We start from the raw sequence: 22,736 nt of genomic DNA, 5'->3' as shown, positions 1-22,736 counted from the left end.
ATTGGATTAATTTCTGAATCTGTTCCTTTTTTTGATTAAGCTATATATAGCTTTACTATTGCTGTTGGAGCGTTGCTAGTGAATTATTTTGTAATCAGCTAAAGCATAGCCTAATAAGCGTATTGTCGAGACGTTAAAGTGAACCACAGGGTTGATGAAAAGTTATACTTAGAAGTATAATCTATGCGCAATCGTAAAACTGCATGCTTGAGAGTGATTGTGAGGCTTTGGCTAGGTTTTGCCTAACTGCTCAATATACTGTATGATAGAAAAATTGCGGAATCTTTTGAAGAGCTTTGATTGTTGACGAACTTGTCTTAAGAGCTTTTTAATTTCAAAAGTTTATCAAAACATTGTGATAAAATTTAATAGGCACAACCTATTTTAAAGTTTTTTAAAAATGAGTTCAAAAAATGCCGATGAAAAATCAAACAAAGACTCAATGAAAACAACAACGAAGAAAATAAAGAACACATCAATCAAAGCAACTCGATTTTCAAAGGTTTCAGGTATGAAATAAGCTCAAATTTGATTGCGTTCCAATGTTCTAGCAACTCATTTCAAACGTTCTTTGATTTAAGCAGCCAATTGTATACCAATGAAATAAAGATAAGCAACTATATAATCATTGCTCATAATATAATGTTATCAGCAGTGGTGTGCAACTTGCAGTTTGCAAACAGACATTCGGTAGCCCTCGCAAAGCTGTGCTTATAAAGCACTAGGCTGAAGCCTAGTGGAGATGTCTTGCACAAAACTCAAACTACTGCATTGGTGATTATTTTCATGCACCATCATAGCACTATTGCAATTGCATAGCCGAGTGGCGAGAGCCCTGGTACGCCAATCGAAAGAGCGACGGTTCGACACCGCTCAAGAGCATGCGCCTGTGTCTTAGGCAGAACGCTTAAGTACATGCCTGAAGGTGGACACGAAGATAGGCTTTTTTGTCTTTCCATCCATTAATCTGAATCTAGCTTGAACAGGGCCGTTGAGAGGGAAATTTGGGCCCAGTACCAATCTGATCCTCGGGTCCCAAATCAAGACACTTCAAATAAAAACGAAGTGCACTAAAAGAACACGCGGTGGTTTCTTCACTCTCCCGTGCCCCTTGAAAAGGTTACGTGCCTTTAAAATTAGTCTGGCCCGGGTCCAAAGTACCTCCCGGACCCCTTGCCAACGCTAGGGAGCTTGAACCATCGGGCGTAAATCTGGATATGACAAAAAAAAATCGACCACACTGTGTCATTACCGGTAAAAAATGTGTGTAAATTAAAAAATGGCAACTTTCTTTTTGACATTCAACACGAATATACAAGTTACCAATGCGCTTTCTGTTTGTGGGCAGCAATAAAGCACAAAGTGAATACTACACAACAAAACAGTGGGTCAGTAGAAATAAAAGTAGATGAAAAAAAAACTTTAGGCTATTGATCAATCGCTAGTTGTCAGAGAGAAAATTGTCAATGCTCTTCTCCATATAAAACTTGGTATTATGTCTGCCCCGTTAGCTCAGTGGCTACGCGCCAGGCTCAAGATCACGCAGCGCTGTTTCGACTCTCGGGGTGTCGGCTTGAGCAACGCGCTTGAGCAACGCTTTTCAGGACTGCTTTTCATTCAGCGGCACTTAGTGAATGAAATAACTCCCCGACAACATTTCAACAATCGGAAAACTTCACTCTGCCAATCTCGGTAACAGGCCCTGCGTCAGGAGCCTCTAGAAGTATGTGAAACTACCAGGAATAACTTATCAAGGCTTTGTCAGTCCGAGGATAAAGATTCAAAACCAACCAACCATTAGCCTTTGTTTAAACTAGATGGAAATCAAAGTACATGACCGTTGAAAAGATAGTTTGGGCCCGTTACCAATGAGAGGCCCATTGAGAGGCCGGGTCCCCAAGCAAGATAACTCTACAAAAACCAAAAAGGACAATAGACTACCTCAAAAAAGAGGGAATCATTAGAAATTCATCAAAAATAGGTAGCTTTTCACCCGAAGAAAGGATTTATCTCTAAGAAAAAACGGCAAACACCAGATTGGATGCAAGCTTATTATATGACAATAGGACAACTCCAAAAAATAACCGGAGTTTCTTTCCACCTCTCGGGTCCCATAGAATGATTACGGCTCTCTAATACCTTACCATCTCAGGCCCGGGTTCAAAGGTGCTTTCTAGAATTCCCGGCCAATATTGCTCGAAATAATTTTTTAAAGCCATTTTTCTTGCGTTTGACAAATTTGTGAGGCAGCTATGGATTTTCATTTAGTGGCATCTGGCAATACTGACGCCTGCTGAACTAGTGTGACCCGAAAGGCGAGTTGAAACGGCGTCACTGTCTGCCGTCATCTGTGATATATGTAGACTTTCTGAAATGCTCTACAAAAGCCGAAAGTGTTAGATATTTTTTCATATTTATTTTTGTGTCTAAATAAAAAATTTAAATCATGTGTTGCTTATTGTTTACTTACATGCTTACTTTATATTTTGTGGTGACAATGTTTAGGCTACATAAGCGATAAATCTAATACAGTAATCTGTTTTTATTGATGAGAAAAACAAGATTCTGTTTGCAAAAATAAGTCACATCTTGCAGATAAATAGGAAAAACAACGGTGTTTCGTAGCGTACTTCTGTTTAGCTTGTTCGTAACCACGCCCAATTGCAGATACGCGTAAACAAGTTAACTCCAGACTGACGATATATTGCACTTCACAGAACTGTAAGCTACATTTCACTCTTTATAAACAAAAACCAGAAATTACAGATTATATGAAAATTTACAAGGGAACAAATTTTAATAATTAAAATCGTTTATTCAAAGAAGAATTGATATAAAACTTCGCCTTCGTTTCAAAGCCAACACAATTTCTTATTGTCGTCAAAGTGTTGCGTTGGCGAAAAGCAGCAATTCGGATTACAATTGAAAAAGCAAAGACATGATGAATTTCAACCTAATCACAATCATCTGTTTGTGTCATTTTCAGTATCAGAAACCCAGAATTTGTCTCCACCATCAGGGGTTCATTAGTTTACTTCCCTTCGATATGTTTCCCGTCAGTCAAGGTTAATTTATCCTACTTTCCATGTTCTAATATCTTTTCTCACCAACCGTAGCTTTTGCTTTTTTTTTATTCCTAATTTTCTTAGCCTGAACTTTGTCGGCAGCTGTGGCCGAGTGTCGGCAGCTGTGGCCGAGTGGTTAGCGCGTTGGGCTCGCAGTCGAGAGCCTGCATGTTCGACTCCAGCCACTCGCACTTGCTGTTGTTTCTCTGGGCAAGAAACTTTACGATAATTGCCTCTACCTAGTGATCGATTTTCGAGTAATGGGTAGTACCAAATTTAAGTCATAAGTAGAGTAGACAACCGGAAACAGACATTGCTGTCGGCTGCAGCGTAGGTCAGGTGTATGTCGGAAGGCGTACACCGATGCATAGCGCTCAAGTCCGCTTTCCCGCAATGCAGGATAAAGATAAACAAACAAACAAACAAACAAACAGTATCAATCTTGAAGAAAGAGGCAACATCCAATGTACCTCTGTTTACGACAACACTGCCCACAAGGAACATGCGGATCCACAAGTAGTGTGACAGTTTTCAATTGAAGTAGCTGTCACAATCAATGTGCGAGGTCTCGCGACGGGCTGCTTTGTATCTTGACCGAGCGTGCTGTTTTAATGGTGGAATTTTTAGGCTATGTGTTATTATCGGTCATTGTCCTGTACTGTAGTAACCTTTGATTACGAATTCTGTATTATGTAACGTATTTCCAGAGTCTTCTGTAAGCATGCAAATCTGGAATGCTCTGTTGTTTTTCACAATTGCCGAGTGACGTTTGTCATGACGTCATAAGGATGTTTACCAGTAGATCTCTGATTGCGAAATCATTATTACGTAACGTATTTTCTAGAATCTTCTACCGTACGTGACATTCTTTAAACTTCTTTAAGCTTCTGCTTGTTTACGCTTAATGCAGCTTGACAAAGCAATGGGTCTTTATGATGTAACAATGCGTAACCTTCTCGAAGTTACTAGACTGAACAACCTTCTATAAATAGTGTTGTAATTTGCGTAATTATTATTATTGAGTTGATGATTATGAGAGTTGAATTATGAGTTAATTATTATGAGAGTTGTGTTACGAGTTGTGGATTGGTAATAGGTGCAGAGATTATTGTGGATTGAAAGTTGAAGTACTTGAATACAAGTTAAATGAGAATTGGTGGTGATATAAATTGTGTTCGAAATTAAAGTTATTTGAGAAGCCGTTCGTTAAAGTCCTTCAAGAATTTTCATTATCATTTTGCTAGTAGATCTATCCGACCATTTAATTGACTGCTTTTCGGTTATATCCCATTAAACTACGTCATTAATCCTTTCCGAGTCTCTTTCCTGGTAAGAAATAGAAAGAAACTGTTACAGCAGCCTATGAGGTTTGATTTTGTGAGGTATCATGCAAGCATAAAAACACAATTTTTCAACGCTGACCACTCCTCAGCACGGGTTGGTGAAGCTCTGTACGTACACAGTGCATGCATTTACTCGGAAGCGTATAAGTACACTTTTGATGGAAAAACTAATAACTTAATAAATTTGTTTACTCTACACCAGATCACACGTTTGTAACCACGATCTTAGCATGGTGAAGTGCATAGCCTAAAGCGTGGAAATATTTAAATTCTTACTGTTTTACTAACAACCTTAACAGTCTGTTTCACCTCAATAGAATCATCAGAAGGAACTTATTCAAATAGAACTAGGTCTGCCTGGTTTTTCGTTTGGCATTGAACACTTTTTGTAGTATTAACAGCACTTATTGTTTAAATTCTTACTAGATACTCTGGTGTTCAAATATTAATCTGCTGGTGCAGTCAAATATACTCTACTGGCTAAAAGACATTAAAACTAAAAGTGTAAAAAACGCTTATAATTGTGTTTTCCCCGCTTTTAAACCCAGTGTTAGTAGTTGAGACAAATTGTGCGCCATTCTTTGTGTCACTTTCACCATCACTAATTAGTCGATCCAGGGGACACTTGGTTTGACCCTCAAAAAAGTGAGAAAAACACAACATTTCTTATTTAGAATTTTTCGACTGATCGAATTGACTGGTCCGCCAGCATGCAGGTAAAACATGTTTTTATTGTAGCAAATTGAAGGTGGTCAGAAAAATTTTGGTCACGTACCTCTTAACAACTGAAATAGAACGCACTTGACACTCATTCAACTACTTTAAGTTAGCAGTAATTATGGCTTTCGAAACAAACTTCACATGCAAAAAGTAATCCTTTATCATGTATCTAAAGTCACTACTCTTGTAAAAAGATGTCAGACCGCAGATGGGGCGAATTTCTACGATAAGTGTGCTTGCTTAATCAAATACCATATTTTATTGTGTAGAGCACAATCCATTTACAGAAAATGCATTTTACAAACCAAAATTACAAATTAAAATAAAGTAAATATTTGTTTCGTTTGAGAAGTTTAATTCGAAAAGAAAATCAAGGCGAAGGAATTATGTAAAAAGAAATAGAATTTTGAAATTCACTGTGGTTTGTTTGAAACATCCCTACGTGAAAACCTAGTTTATATATCGTGACGAAGCAGTTTATATATCGTGACGAAGCACTTTTGCACTATATGACGCTTTCTGCGTTGTAGCATTCTGCTACATTTCAATTTTTGTCAAGCGTATAACGAAACCAAATCGCTACGATTAGGAAATGAAAAAGACAAAAGAATTTTCCGTCGAAATGGAACGAAGTTTTCTGTTAAAAACTTGTCAACATAAAACCAATAACAACTCACTAAAATCAGATTTCCTTGAAAAGCCAAGCTGGTCGCATTGAAATGAAAGCGAGTGGTACCCCAATACACGGTGAAAACTGAAGTGTACTAAAAGTTAGAATAGCATAGCCACTAGTAAAATAGACCGGTTGTTCAAGTAGGTGGGTCGCTCTAGCCTGGTGTTACTTTATACTGGCTCGTTAGTGCATCCGCATCTGAATCGGTAGGCATAGGTTCGATACCACGAACTCCTGCTTGACACTGGGCAATGGAATGGATTCAGATAATAATGTACTTAGTTGCGCCTCTATACGGCTGTATTGACACTGTGTGCTTTGTAAAGCGCTGAGGAGCAACTCATTCTGCGATTGATACAGGGCTATATAAAAACAAGCATTATTTTTGTTATTACACAGCTCAACTAGACTTAGTTAGACACATAAGCAGGCAAAAAAATAAAACCACGAAGAAGTTCAAATGTCACGCTTAATTGGTGTGGTTGACCACAAAACCAAGGAGGATAAAGATTTTAGTAGTGCAGAAAGTAATAAAAGTAGGCTCCCTTTATCCTTTAAATTATGCACGTCGCAAAACAGCAACCCTCTATTCTATAGCCTACTGATTTTGAAATTATTAACAACGAAAGACGGAAAACGAATAAACTTTGATATTACAAAAGACAATAATGATGTCATAACTGAAGTGATGCCAGAAATGCATTTGTGAATACATTGTAACAATGTTTTTAAAAAGACTAACTTCAAAAGTGACGCATTCTTGGAATGTCACTGCTATTTCTTTAACTTGCAGTTAAGTTTTGAAAACAGAAAAGTTTTAAGTGCATGAATTGCGTAATATAAATGATCTGGACCCCCTATCCCTTAATCCCCCTGATACTTTGATACTTCATTATTCACGAAATTTTCAAAGCAGACCTCTGAATTTTATTTTTCAAATAATAATAAAAAAATTGACTGCATCTTTAAAATGAGTTGGGGGTACGTGACCCCTCCGTGCCCGTTAGACCCTACGCTACTGCATACGACGACAACCAACAGCGACAGCACCATAATTGTTTCTTTGAAATTAGTTGTTTCGTGATGGTATGGTGAAGCAATCAATAAATTTATAAAAGCTCCAAGCTTACAATACCTCAGCATCAGACTTAACGAAAGTTGTTTACGAATTTGTAAAGCCGCATGTGATTTTTTGTGAGATTCTTTGTGGCCAGACTAGAAATGTCGCAATCCGATTAACCACACCTCATGTAAATATTCTGATTGTTGTTTTAAGAAGGTTGGCTAGATGAAAGTATTTAGCCAGGGTTGCCATTGGCATGGACCCCAAGATAAGGACAATCAAAAAATTAAATTTTTATTTGAAACGCAACAAACGTTTTTTGAACAAATTTTTGCATTTATACGAGCCATGCCATATTTTTTGCCAGAAACAATCTATTCCATCAACTTCTTGTTAATGGAATTTCGTGCATCTCAAGACAGCTCAGGTTAGGTCTCAAGACACTTGTAGCAGAAATTTTGACTGTTGTTTTACTAAGTCTATTTCTAGAAGTTTTGTAATTCTTGAAAATAAGACAAAATGAGAACAAGTAAAAAATAAAGACATTGCGTAGAAATAAGAACCATAATTTTTTCTGAGACATTCCCCTTTAAAATAAGGACAAATCTTAGAAATAAGAACGATATGGCAACTCTGTTTAAAGCGATTTAAATGAGAGTGTCGTAATTTACGTCAAAATTAAGTTTTAGATTTCTCATAGTTTGAAGCAGACCTACTTCCTTTTTTGTCGAGTTTTAATGATCAAGCTAAATTTTCTTTGTATGTTGACATTTGCTGTAAACCAGTGTTTCCCAAACATTTTTGAGCTATTGCTTGTATATGTGGCGTGCGATTTAAATAAACTATTCAGTTTTTGTCATTAATTCTGTCATAAACAGAATTTTTTTATGTTACTGTTACCTGCACATTATACAAACTACTGAAGTATTCACAAAGTTTAATGATACAATATTTTCTTACCCCACAGGCATCAAGTCATCATCTCTGAAAATCCCATGCAGCGTATGTGGAGATATATCATCTGGCTTCCATTATGGTGTTTATGTATGTGAAGGTTGCAAGGTAAATTTTAAAAATATTACAACATTGTACCAACATCATTGCACAACATTGTACATACATAATTTCTGTTTATACAGCATTGGACTGAATCCAAGCTCACATAACAACAAAGGCATACCAAAAAAAAAACAGCTTGAAAATCCTGAAACCCACATCTGACCAATGCCCAAGGGCGTCCGCACATAGGGGCAAATGGGGTCAGCTGACCCCTCTTGGAAAATTATTTGATGAAAAATGAAAAAGCGAGAACATGCAAAAATAGGCAATTTTCTGAAAGGGGGGGGAGGGGTGAAGGTGATACGAGTGATGACTGGCTGGTCAAGCTCTCCGATTGTGTTCATCACCCTTCTTCGGGAGTATCCCACTTCCTCTATTAATTTACGAAGATACCTACGAGCTACCCGTAATCGCAAAATTCGACAACTTGAGCTCCTGTACTCTCAGAACCACATTACTAGTGCGGGCACTGGCTTTATCTCACATAAATCTGAAGAAGGATAATTCACAATTTCAGATAAAATCATCTCGTATTTCGTGAATTCAATGAAGCTGTTCGTAACATTGAATCATACAGAAAAGAACAATCAGCCACCAGTTTAGTTAATCAGTTCTTGAATAAAAAATGAAGTCGACGTGGCTCTTTGCCGAATTTTTTGATGACTTTTTGGATGAACGAATTTTTGTCCGAGTTTTCGGCTTCTGTGGACACTCATCATACACAGCCCGGATAGCCTGTCGTCAGACATGGTTGATCTGAGCCATGTTTTGACCCGCCTCATTGTACTGAATGACCTTTCTACCGTACAAGTAGTGGCGGGGAGGGTCAGTAATGTTATCATCGCTTGACGTACAGCTGGAAAAAGTTCCATATTTTTCACCAAGTCCACAAATTCCAATTCTTCCTGGTCTTCGGACAGAGGAAATTTTCCTTTTATGGTTATGTCATACCACGACATGGCGTCCTGCTGAAAATATTGTCAAAGTTGTAGAATTGGTGTATGGTTTTGACCAGGGCTTTGTAGTCTGAACGGTCAATTTTCTCCATCTGCGCTGGATGCAGTTGGTATAACATGAATGCCGGCATGTTCGTCTCTGAGAAGCGACTTTTCAGAGACTGGATTAAAGAGTCCATGTAAGGAACGTAAATGGAGCGGCGATAGTATTCCTCACTGGTGCCACTAGAAATGTAAACACTGATAAAAATGATAAGCTTAAATTGTCTGGATGGTGTAATGGTCAAATTTTCAAAAAAATTTTGCATCCGGCCGAAAGGGCAGAGTGAACCCACCTTGACCCCCCTAACCGAAAACCTGCGGACGCCCTTGCGGCAATGCCAAAATTTTTAGAACACTATTGAAGATAAGCATACGGCATCCAAAAAATGCTTGTAAAGGCTGAAACGGTGCACATTGCAGAAGAAAAAATACAAAGTTATATTAGCAATTACAATCTCTGTCTGGGGCACGCTAGCATTATCGGAATACTTAAAGCATCAACATATTGCCATGGTGTAGAGCCTATATTTTCGATTTACATTTTTTGCCATTTTTTATCAGATTTAAACTACGTTCCTAACATTAGGCCTAACTTAGGCCTATGTGTATTGTAAGTAACAAACTTTATGTTTTCGATTCAAGACGAATTTTACATTTGAAGCAAACTTTAATCTTTTTCAGGGTTTTTTTCGTCGAACAACCCGTCTAGAAAAGCAATACGACGAATGTAACCGATCTTGCAAAATCGACATTGAAAGCAGAAATAAATGTCAGTATTGTCGTTATAAAAAGTGCTTGGAGGTTGGAATGTCTACAAAGGGTAAGTAAAATGAACATATAACTGTCTTTTTCTAAACACATTGGAATTGCCTTGCATATTGTTGTTTTACTTACGATTTAATACCAGCTGCAACCAATGCTGTGGATAAGGAGTCGCAATCGTGGAGTGGGGCGGAGTCGTTGAAAAAAGCCGACTCCGATTCTGGCTTGATACAAAATGATGAACAATAAAACTTTGTTTGGAATCTATTTTCAAAGTATTCTTTCTTGTTCTCCGTACTGCGCTCTAAATCTTTACCAGGAAATAGAAGTATTTGTTTCAATTTCAATCACAATTTAAGTGAAATTAAATTAAAAATATGGATAAGAGCAAAAAGTTAAAAAATCGGGCAACCCTAAAAATCTAGCAACACTGAATTCGGAGTCGGCCAGTTATTAACCGAGAGAGAGAGAGAAACCTTTTACCGAGAAGTCGCAGTTGTATTTTGCTTGCCCGACTCTACAGCCGATTGAAACAGAGGGTCTCGCTTTAGATAGTGCATAATTATGTTGAGTGATTCAGTGCGATTTATATAAATTTTATAAACCTGGTGATTGGTATCCTGGTCGTTGCATCAGTAGGCTAAACCGAGTACGACATTGTCATAGCCGAATAGTGAGAGCCCTGGTTGGACGTTCGATGGGGCGCAGGTTCAACACCGCTCAAGAGCATGTGACTGTATCAGGCATGATACAACTGCCACGCTTTTTTGATGCATTTTTCAGATTTAGCTTGAGCAAGGCTTTGATTTTGAACTGCTGTATTTAGGAACGGTAGGGGAGACTGGGGTTAGTTGGAAAGCGGGGTTAGTTGAAAAATCAGCATTTTTGCAACTCCCGAAAACTTTTTTAAATATTTACTGCCACCATGTGATGTAGTTTGTCAAAACACACAATCCATGTTAGTTTCGATTTGCTGAGTCCAGGTATGCCTGCTTGGGTGAACATTTTTTATTTTTTTAGCTATGAAGTAAAATTTTTGGCTCTTTGGGAAACATCTTATGCGTCCATGGCGTTAAAGATAGACACACGTTTTTTGGTGTGTGTTAGCTGTAGTTGTTCCACAATACTGAGAAATAAATAAATTTTGGTCAAATGAACCATGCTTGAATATTTTAGGAAAATTGTTAGTCATGTCCTGATGGGGCTAGTTGGAAAATTGTAGATGGGGTTAGTTGGAAAATGTTTTGAATACTTTTGAAGTTTTAAATTGTGCTTTTGAAAGTATTAGCACATTGTAAGGTTTTAGTTTGAACTTTGAATAACTTGAAAAGTACAAAGGACATAGAGATAATAAATTAAAAAAATTATTTTTTTTCAATGGCGCCCTTGAAAAAGGCTCATGGCCTACTAGAGTCCATGGCCTCCAGGATGAGAAACCCTGGTTTCAAGTAATTGGTTGTTGAATTTATTGCTTTTTTACTTGAAAGAAAGTAATTTATTTGCTTACAACGACATGTAAATGTTAACCTCATGACATTTTCCAACTAACCCCATGATGTTTTCCAACTAACCCCAGACACGGGGTTAGTTGGAAAATCAATTGTATGTTTGTTTATTTTAAATTTCCATTAAAAGCTGAATTGACTCAATACTTATTTTTGGTTGTAAGATACAGGATACCATAGGTGATAATTTAAGCCGCTTCAAGTTGTCAGGTTATGCACCAGTTGTTTTAAATTTCACTTTAAAAGAAAAACTTTCCAACTAACCCCAGTCTCCCCTAACTGTCAGAAAAAAAATTAAAACATGAAAGTTGTTGCATTTTTAACAGTCTTTTATATGTTCACAAATTTTGTGAATTTTTTTTTAAAATCTCTTAAACGACTAAAATTTTTGACAAACAACAAAAATTTTATGTTTTTTTGACTTTTTTTGTTTACGTTTAGATATCTGAAAAAAAAACCCTTTAAACTGAGGTAAACGTCACTGCTAGACGTCAAGCAAGTGTCAAGCTTTCCACGCAACGTTGTCACGGTGATGTTTATGCGTTATGCGAAGAAAGAACCGCATAAACTTCACTTTGCACAAAAATAAAAATTCTCTGTAAATGACTGAAAATTGCAGAAAAAGTTCAAATACAAACCTAGTAATATTTTTCAACTTTTAGACAATACAAGTCTTCCTCTTTCTAAAAAAGTAAGACCCATGCAGTTTGGCAAACAAAGACCAGAGTTATGGTGATTGTAAAAAGCGTGTATTTTTTTTAGGGCTTGGGCTCTTTAAAGAGCCCGTGGCCGTGCCGTCGTTTGCAGAGTGGCGCCCCTTTGACAGCCCTTGATTTCTCTCATGATTATGAACAGACCGCTGCTCTAGAGAGAAATGCCAACGGCCCTTCTTAGGGCTATGGCCTACTAAACTGAGTGCGGCACTAAAACAAGTCAATTCTACAAAGCTGGATATTTGTCATTCTCTTGGTTTGTACTTTTAAAGAAAAAAGTAGTGTGCAGCTATTAAACATAGGCTACAACAGCGCTACTAAAACAACCAGGACTGACACTGCGCTTGTGCAATGTAAGGCCAAAGAACAACAAAGCATAGATTGGCACTGCCTTGCGCCTGAAAACATCAAATTATTATTTTTAAGAATAATTCTCAAGCTTACACTTAGTTCATAAAATACGCATGATAAAAAAATTAGTATAAAACCATTAAGCTTATAGAAAAACAAGTGAATAAAAAATAACAGTAACCTCTCAAGTACATGCAGCTCGACATAAAGTAAAATTTGCATGACTTTTGACTCCAATCCTATAGACGTTTGCTGGATAGACCCCTTCATTTTCTTAGAATTTGTATTTTTAAATGAGATATTTATCACAGAATAAAAGCATATTTTGATTCATTTGTTTTGAATTTTTAGCCATACGGTATGGACGAATGCCTACAGAGGAAAAAGAACGTATTTTATTTGACACTGTTGGCCCACAAAATCCCATGTCAAACTCCGTTTTGGATCCGGACCATAACGTTAATCTCGTGTGTTTGATTGAACATTTATCAACTTCTTTTTCGAAACATTGCTCTATGACCAAAAAAAAAGTAAATTGCGTATGGAACGGTCGTAAAGAGCTTGGTAGTCAAGTGAGTAATCACATCAAAATACAGTAGTTTTTATTAAGGAATAAACTAAAAAGTCTTTACCATTGTTGAAAATAAAGCAATTTTCTCTGCTTGATCTGATAACCAACATTAGAAGTTTACAATTAAAGATAAGATTATGATGGGAAATTGATAATACTACAAACATCAGTAGCCTATATTGATAGTGACGTTTATCGCGTATTGTTAGCCTTTTGCAGGCTGTTTTTATAATCAAACAAAGTATCTCTCTTCGTTGGTGAAACTGAGCAGTTCTGTCTCTCCTAAGTCATGCAAGTCAAGTCAGTTCATTTTGTTTCACCAGCGCCATATATACAAAAAAGCAGAGTAAATGACATGAGTTATTGAGTAGTCTAAATTACATGCCAAATATAATTTCGCTAAAAATGTTTCGTTTTTTTTACGTTACTACCTTTATCTTAGTTGCAACTCTGAAAAGTTTTCTTTTTAGGCCAAATCTTTACATCAGATTGCTGATGTATTTAAAGCCTTTCCAAATATATTAGAAGAGATAAAAGAGATGGCGTCAACATCGACTATCGGTAAAAAGCATGCTACGATAGGCTATACTGTATTACTAGTGTTGACTGGAAGATCCATGTGTTTACTTTCATCCTGATATTCATTTATGTTTGCCCTGTGGAAGAAGAACTTTGCTTTTTAGATATTGGATTTTTTACTCTGATATATCAGGTAGGGTGGGCCGTTTTTGACTTTTTTTCGAAATTCAAAAACGGCTAGTCATAAAAAGTGGCACATGCATAAAAAAATTACTTGTGCAAAATTTCATCAGTTTGGGGGTGCATCTTCTGCCCCCGCAGGGGGGTCAAACTTTCAATTTTTTGAAAAAAAAAGGGAAATTTCACTTTCCATTTTAACATAATTTTTTTTATAATTTTTTTACTGGCTATTTATAAATTGTAAGTGGGATGTACCCAGAACTTTCCTATGTAAAGGCATGTTTGAAGCTTAAGGTTTACTGCCCCGCATCGACGACCAAAATACTGAATTATTACCAATTTGAAACGCTATTTTGTCATTGCTCAATAAACAAACTTGTCGCAAAAGGGCGAGATGGTGTTAACGCTGTACGCTCATTTAAGTTCTGTTCATTAACTTTGCAGGATGATACGAATGAGGTACGAACATCAGTACATATTTATGATAAAGAGTTACAAAAAAAAAGTATAACCTTTTGAAGTCAAATTCTAGAGGTGGGCCTAAATTTCAGCAAAATTTGGACCAAATGAAAGAATCTGCAAAGCAAAAATATTTGAAATCGGTTGTTGCAGCCTAAGTGTTCCAATTTTCTGCAATGTACTTGCCCGCAGGAAAATCGTGTCCCTGTTACAGAACAACAGTTCATTCTTGATCAAAGAACAACTCGCATAATGGTGATTGATAAACATGATAAATCGGCCACAAAGTCTAATTTTAAACGTTTTCCGAGGAGAGTCGCAAGATCAGAACAATTTCGTTGTTTACGTGAAGACCCAGGAGCAGGCACAAGTAGCGCTTTGGTTAAAACACCTTTAACTTCTTATTCAAGCTCAGAAACTTTGTCATCCAATGAAGAACGCTGCGAAGATTTTGATTATCAACCCAGTTTTGCCTCGAAAAACCCCAGAAAAAGCAAGGTTACTTCCAATTTAGTAGTATTTGCTGAATCATGCGATCGTACTGGTATTTCAGATAGGTCTACAGCACTTATTGCTTCATCATTTCTACAAGATGCGGGAGTTGTAACGGATAGCAAATCTCAATCAGTCATAAATAAAAGCAAAGTGAGAAGAGCGAGAAAAAAAATGAGGTTTACAACTCAAATGGAAAGTAGGCCTATCATGTGCATAAATTTGCAAAGCATATATTTTGATGGCCGAAAAGATTAAACCATCAAACAAAATGAAATTGCTGGGCGACTTCGAAAACATTTCGCAGTTGAAGAACACATTACTTTACTTGAGGAGCCAAGTTATCATTTCGTTGGTCATTTTACTGCTGCCAACTGATCTAATGTGTCAATAGCTATCGGGATTCTTGAATATCTTGGATCCAATAAAATTAGCTACGATAATGTAATGGCAATTGGATGCGATGGAACCGCAATAAACACAGGTCAAAAAGGCGTCGTGATAAAGCTCCTGGAAGATCATTTCCAAAAGCCACTTCAATAATTAATATGCCTACTCCATAGTAATGAATTGCCTCTTAGGCATCTTACAAAAGATATGGCAATACTAGCAGACCTGATAGCTTCACTGGGCCCATTATAAAGCAGCTAGCCACTGTCACACAAATAGATGTTGTAAAATATAAAGCAGTTCCGGCACCAGAGATTGAAATTGATAGAAATGACCTCAGCACTGACCAAAAATATCTTCTACACATGCACAGAGCAGTGAAAAGTGGAGATACTGTATATCAATTCATTTGGCATATAGGAGTCCAGGTATGATAAACCACTGAAGATGGTTCAACACAGCCAATAAAATTCTACGTTTATATGTTGCATCTAACGCGTCAGCTGTATTGGTGGAACGTGTGGACTATATTATAAATGTTTATATTCCAGTATGATTTGCCATTATAAAGGAAAGCAATTTCACTAATGGCCAAAAACATTTCTTTAAAGTTCTACACTCTGCTCAGAAGCTATCGAATAAAGCTCGCAATATCCTCTACATAGTAATATAGAGGAATGCGTTTTATGCCCATCCTGAAAACATTTTGATTGCAATCATATGTTATACCAAAGAGTATGTAAGGGAACCAGGATGGAGAAGAATTTTCAATTCAAGAATATTATCATCTCACAGCACTCGTCAGCAAAAATTCACCCTGTCAATATTGCAGTTCAGTTCCGAACGTTACTTTGAGATGATAGACTGGCAAAATATTCCAGTTACGGAACCCCCAGTGATGCGTGGTGTTGACAGCAATGTGATAAAAGAGCACATCAAAACAAAGATGCCTTCACAACAGTTGTTTTCTACGTTTTCTCTGCCACACACAACAGATGCTCATCACATGTGGTGAACAGCGTTGAAAGAGATGGGTAGCCTACATTAAAGCAATATTACAATCAAGGAAAAAAAATTCTTAGGTTTCAGTCGAAACAAGATTTTATGATTCATTGGACTTCAGCCAGAACTAAATTTGAGCATTAATCTGGGGAACTGGCTAAAAGACCTTGTTGTTTGTTGTATTTTTGACACAATTTTTTTTTTTTGTTAACACAAGTTCTTTTTTATCGTTACATTGCTGTCCAACAAAGTTTACTCTTGTAGGCTATGTGGTTCTGTAGTAGCCTATCAAGTGAACGTTTAATGGTTTGTAAATGACAAATTTGTGTAAACAAAATCATGATAACAATTCACGTGGAACTGTACAGTACATTCTATTTACGGAACCTGCAGATCGTATTGCTTTTATTCTGAAGTAAATTATAGGTTGCGTTTTATAGCTGCAACTGATCAAACGTAGGCTACTATTGCTTTTAATTTAAGCAAGACTACGTCTTATAGTTTGTCAGTTCGTATCATCCTGCAAAGTTAGTGGACAGAACATAAATGAGCGTAGCCTACAGCGTTAACACTATCTCGCCCTTTTGCGACAAGTTTGTTTATTGAGCAATAACAAAATAGCGTTTCAAATTGGTGAAAATTCAGCATTTTAGTCGTCGATGCGGGGGCAGTAAACCTTAAGCTTCGACCATGCCTTTACATAGGAAAGTTCTGGGTACATCCCACTTAAAATTTATAACTAGCTAGTAGAAAAATTATAAAAAAAATTATGTTAAAACGGAAAGTGAAATTTCCCCTTTTTTTTCAAAAAATCGAAAGTTTGACCCCCCTCCCTGCGGGGGCAGAAGATGCACCCCCAAACTGATGAAATTTTGCACACGTAATTTTTTTATGCATGTGCCACTTTTTATGACTAGCCGATTTTGAATTTCGAAAAAAAGTCAAAAACGGCTCACCCTAATATCAGGTTGTCGGTAAACGTTGACGCTATATGCAGTATTTGTGCAAAAATACTGTATTTAGCCTATAGTCACAGTGACGTAAACAGAAAATGAGACCTTGGGCCAGTTGTAGAAATAAATCAACACTCTCAGGAGAAACATTTAAAAAATTTTCAAAGCCAATCTATAGCCTACTCATTTATATCAGTTTATTTATTTATACCATGACTCCCAGATTTATCATAATATCAAGCCATTCGCCCACAACCTGCATTAGTAAAAGAAATTGGACGTTGTTGATTTGTACAAATATGCCCATTTTCTAAATAAGGCCGTAAACCTGACTATGCTTATTTTGCTGAAAGCATTCTTAAAAAATGTTGAACTAAGCAAAAATTGTTAGAATTTTTTTCTTGCAGACCGCACACGCTTAACGTGTCACTCTATCAGCACACCTTACCTAGAGATTTAAACTCGTTTTTGACATTCAAATACAATTGTGAAGTGTACGAAATGCAATTCTGATGCAGTAGATTAAGACTTATGCTGATACACAGAGTTCATAATTAAATTATGTCTGAAGTATTGTGTTTCAAAACAATTCGGCGGTGGTGAAGATTTAATTGATTTTCTTAGAATTTTAGATGGTTAAAAATAAATTTTGTCGCTTCTACCTTTTTATAGACATCTGCTATGTTTGACATGTATTGTTTTCATTGTGATGATCAGAAATAAAAACAAACTGAACTAAAGTGAACCTCTTCTTCAAACACGCTTTTTTCTCTTAAAAGGAATGTTTGAAAGTGATCCTTAAATTGATTGACATCTTCCGAATACCAATATTCCGAATACCAATACCAATATTTCAGATAAATATTCCGAAATTAACAATATTCCGAATACCAATATTCAGATAAAAAAAAAAAAAGCAATATTCCAGATACGGCCAACCCTACCAGTTCAAAAGAAAAAAGTTTTGATATGCATGGGGAGTCTATTCAAGAAACAGCGAGATTGGTTCACACTTCACATGTTTGCGAAAACCAAGTTAGAAATGAACGGGAAATTTCTATGTGCAGCAACTCATCTCAAAAGAAGGTTTGCTGATATTTTTTGTAATTATACAAATACTGCTTTAGATTCTACGTCTAAGACAATATCGAGGGTATTCTTAATCATAGCCAAGTTACACCAGACGACGTTTATCTACTATTTAACACTACCTCACTTTCCAGGAGGAATGAAATTAAATTCTCGTTCGATAGCCTAAAATGCCAATAATGGAATTTGAATGACAAATGTAAAAATATGCGTCAGTTGGATCGGAAGGTAAGACTGTCTTTCCTGTCGAGGATTCTCCAATCTTATCCACTGAACTTTTAGTTTTAAGTCGTTTTCTCACAGCATTAAGAGGGAGAGAGAGAGAGAGGGAGAGAGGGAGAAGAAACAAGTGAAAGAGAGATGAGAGAAAAGAAAAATATAAGGGAGAAAAGAAAGTGAAATAACTTGATTTGCCAATCGGATTTTGCGATAGCAGGCCTGCACAATAAGTTTGCATCACAACAGAGGATTCATGACACTGGTCAACAGCAAATTTTAATCGGAGACCCGAATAGGCGATTCGTGAAGGGTTTTCGACGCTGTTTCCACAAATGTCTTTACTTTTTGCTCCAACATGTCAGGTGTTTTAGATACTTGAATTTTTGTTGTTTAAACTTGATCTAAACCGACGCAATTTAACATAATTAGTGACAATTTCATGGAAGGATAAAATCACAAACAAAGATGTACTATCCAGAATACAAACCAACATGGAAGTTCTACAAACAATTAAATCAAGAAAATTGAAATATTTTGGCCACATGATTCGCAATAATTCTATTCAAAGACAACTACTAGAAGGAAAAATGAACGGCAAACGAATTAGGGGCTGCTGTCTAAAGGTAAAGCGACGTAACTACAGAAAAGTTAAAACCGAGAAAAAGCGCTTTAAAGTTAATCGTAAACCATAACGACATTTTAATCGCAATTCAACATTTGATGCCTCCAACTAAAAGATCTTACCTACTTTTTGTTTCAATGGGAACAAAAACATTGATTGCTGTCCTAATTTTCGCTAATTAAGATAATTAGTGTAGTTACGTCGCTTTGCCTTTGTAAACCGGATTGTGTTTCTGACCGTGCTGCAAAGGCAAACCGGCGTATCTGACGCAATGTATTGAATTCACACACAAAATATGTAACATGGTTCAAATACAATGCAGTATCTTCAGTCAACATCAATTAAGTCAAGTGATTTGTCGTTGGCGAGTAGCTATTCCTAAAATTGTGGTCGATTGTTTAGTATGTCACCGTGTAGTCTCTGTCGTTAGCGTTATGGTCCACAGAATCATTTATAGGCGTTTTCACAACTTCATGCAAGTCGATTTTTTGCCATTATTTGCGTCTTGTAACTGCGAGCTAACTGCTGATTCTGTTCACTAAAAGGATGCTACAAGACGCTTTATGAAGAGGGTTTGGGTACAAAAGTTGCAGAGTCAACACGAAACAAAATATTAACCTCATTTTGTAGATAAAATGTTTTCACTTCAGAAGCTAATATGAATTTTATCTACAAAATGAGGTTAATATTTTGTTGCGTGTTGACTCTGGAGCTTCTGTACTAATGTTTTCACTTCAGAAGCAAATAAGAATTTTATCTACAAAATGAGGTTATTCTTTTTCTACGTAATTGTCTTTGCAACACGAGCAAAACAACTGGCGTTGTTTGGCAGAGACTGACACCCCATTGAGAATGTGGAATTAACTCTAGATTCTATTGTAAATCGACGTAACTGGGATTATTTGCTCTGGATTCTATGGTAAAACGACGTAACTGGCAGTTACGTCGTTTTGGCTTTGCATATATCATCTTTATATGTAGTTACGTCGTTTTACCAACAAATATCTCGCAAACTACTGTAGTTACGCTGTTGAGTCTTTGCTGGAAGAAAAATATAGTCTTTGCGAAGCGTTTAACAATAAAAAGTGGGAAAATCAAAAATCTGTAGTTACGTCGCTTTACCTTGGGACGGCAGGGGGCAGACCACCAAGAATTTGGACTAATGATATTGAAGACTGGTCAGGACTTAACTACAAAACTGCAGTAGAAAAATCTTACAACAGAGAAACTTGGCGTCTCATTGCCTCCAACCCTCGACGAGAGGAAGGAACTTAATGATGATGATGAGTGACAATTTCGACCTCAAGCTTGTCCAAAGCGGATTTTGCAATACATTGTGATTACCAGTTGCATTTTAGAAAGGTATTCTTATATAACTAAATACGTAAAAATACCTAACATATTAAAATTAAAAAATTTTCAAAACCTGATGTGATAAAGAAAAAACGAGCGCAGATTCTGAATCAGCGCTGAAAATTCTTCCAGAAAAGTTTACTTGTATCTCTGATTAAAAGGTTTAGTTAAAATTTGTTGACCAGTCTTATCGGACTAGAAAGGTTGAAGCCTGGAGTCTCAAGACTTAGGGGGCCTCAAAATATGAGATGTAGCATGTAGGCTATACGTTTAACCCTTACGAGGTTGGGCTCCCTGGAGTCTTGCTCAGTTTGGGGGGGGGCTGTCGATTCTTCTTATGCTTTAGGAGTGATATCTCTGTTATTTTTTAAGGTACGGCTTCAAACTTTGGGATTCACTTTGTAAAATTATTCACGCTGAGCATATCCGAAAATTAAACCTATGTGAATTTTAGAACTGCTCATATACGTTGAAATGTTGAGGTGACTTATGACTTTTGGATTATTTTGCGATTAAAGCAATTGTAGCGTGAGTTTACACATTATTTTTTGGTAGAGTAATGAAGAACATGCATTGCCATGTTGTGATTAAATTTTTTTTACATAATCTCAATTTGAATCTATATTTTTCATGCAAAATAATAACTTTTCCCACGCTCAAAATAAAGCTCGCTTCTTGACTAAAAGAACAATGCTTCATCAATTACATGCAGTAATGAGATTTCTGAACGCGTGTCACACCAATTTGGATTATGATCTTGTGACCTCGGTTCCAAGAACAGCAACTCCTACGCTTTATTAACAAATGTAGACCAGCTGAAGAAGCAGGGTGGCGTTTATCAAATACTATTATGTAATCCACGAAACGAATGGAAGATCATGCAACAAAAAAAGCGGTTTAAATGCAATGTATTGTAGTTGCAACAGCGTCTCTCAATGTAAGTTCAATGTGAACTCGGCTACATACAAGGCTAGTACTAGGAGTAAGATTACCCGATAAAGTCGATGATGCTTTACATAAACAGAAGTCAGAAAGAAATTCAAAATAAAACAGTTACGGTTCATTAATTAACAGAACGTCACAACGCTTTTCATCAAAAGGAAAATCTGTAATGCCTCGGGTCATTTTCTTGTGGATTCAATAAGCTCTCTAAGATTCATATGCCACACACTAAAATCCAAACAATATTTAGATTTATTCAAAGTAGTATTTATTATGCGTCAAATCATTGTGAACCTGGAGAAATACTTTACAAAGAATTAGCTGCCTTTTTTTTTTTGCCTAATGGGCGTTTATGCGATAAAAATGTCAGTTTGGCAGCAAAATATTGATAAGTATTTTGATTTGGTTACAGCAATGCCGGACTGCAGCAATTGGCACAAGGCTCTTGCAGCAACGTTTTTCAACTTGATTCAATGGTAAAGCAACCTGTGTTCTGTCAGGTTATGTACACACAAATTCAGAAATATTTAAGAATATGCAATGAGGCACATTGAAATTACAAGTGGCTGCACATTTACAGTTCGATAATACGAGAAATTGAATACAACGCTAATACAATCATTTCGACGTGGATTCAACATTGCAAGACGATGTAAACATGCGCGGGTTTGCAATTAGATTACTTCTCTTCTGTCCTTGTTTGTATAAAAGTCATAAAATCAGTCGTTGTATCCGTGCTAAAATTCAGCTATGCTCAAACCGCATTATATTGATATTTTCTAAATAGAAAATGGATTTATAAAATATGAATACAATACTGTTTCAGCATATAAAAATGCTGAATTTTACATCGAGTATTACGATTAGTTTTATGACCCACTTTTTATACAAAAAAGGATAGATGATTTTGATAAGCAATCTAATTGCAAAACCGCACATGTTTACAAGTATTCAACGTCTTGATATGTTGAATCAACGTAAAAATAGCTATCTGTCTAATAAAAGGAAAAAAGGAAAATCTCTCATTGAGCTCCGCGTTTTATTTAGGCTGTGGTTGAAGCCAAAGTTTATAAAACCGCAATCATTCAAATAGTTTATTCTGCGCAAAAGCAAACTTGACATACTCGTATGGAATGTGCAGGGCATAAAGGCTTTTCACAGCATTGACATTGGCCACGGTTTTTTGGTAGTTTATTTTTTGTGGCTTTGGCATCTTCTCAATAAGCAAACGCAGTAGTTGTCCACCGTGGGGACTTCGCTTTGCACGTGAATGAACCAACCCATCCTTTGGTCGATGATATCGGTGCCACCCTTTGTGAAGTCGTAAAGCTTATACAAGCCTGGCTTCTTTTTGCCGTCATCCTTGGTAATCCCCAATAGAGGTTGCATGGTCGTCAACATCAACACATTCCGCATGCCAGAATTCTTCGTTTTTACTACATTTACGCCTTTTCTGCTTTTGATAGTGTGTCGGACAAAAGGAAAGATTTGAAACCAAAATCATAATATGTTACAGAGCAGCTTCTATAGTAGGCAATAACGTTGTAGCCTATGCTTTGTTTGATTGAAAGGACATAATTGTCTGCGAAAAACTATTCTCGCTCTAGATCAGGGGTTCTTAACCTGTGGGTAATTACCCACTAGTGGGGAATTTGAGGATTTCAAGTGGGTAATTTGAAGTTGGGTTTGTTGT

At 36.7% G+C, this 22,736-nt stretch overlaps 1 protein-coding gene across 1 annotated transcript in view; it reads left to right on the top strand.

The window, feature by feature from the left end:
- Nucleotides 1-379: 379 nt before the first annotated feature.
- Nucleotides 380-22,736, top strand: part of LOC145782342 (peroxisome proliferator-activated receptor alpha-like) — a 35,716-nt gene continuing 13,359 nt past the window's right edge. Inside the window, exons 1-6 of the mRNA XM_082594127.1 lie at nucleotides 380-509; nucleotides 7,832-7,926; nucleotides 9,603-9,741; nucleotides 12,604-12,824; nucleotides 13,294-13,384; nucleotides 17,747-17,904. Of these exons, the coding sequence (XP_082450253.1) occupies nucleotides 401-509; nucleotides 7,832-7,926; nucleotides 9,603-9,741; nucleotides 12,604-12,824; nucleotides 13,294-13,384; nucleotides 17,747-17,904 (813 nt within the window). The 5' untranslated portion in view covers nucleotides 380-400. The remainder of the gene's footprint in view (nucleotides 510-7,831; nucleotides 7,927-9,602; nucleotides 9,742-12,603; nucleotides 12,825-13,293; nucleotides 13,385-17,746; nucleotides 17,905-22,736) is intronic.

This window comes from Aplidium turbinatum, chromosome 13 (genome assembly GCF_918807975.1).
Source record: "Aplidium turbinatum chromosome 13, kaAplTurb1.1, whole genome shotgun sequence".
Classification (NCBI taxonomy): domain Eukaryota; kingdom Metazoa; phylum Chordata; class Ascidiacea; order Aplousobranchia; family Polyclinidae; genus Aplidium; species Aplidium turbinatum.
Note: the sequence above shows the minus strand (reverse complement) of the source record. Positions and strands in the feature narration are given on the sequence as shown.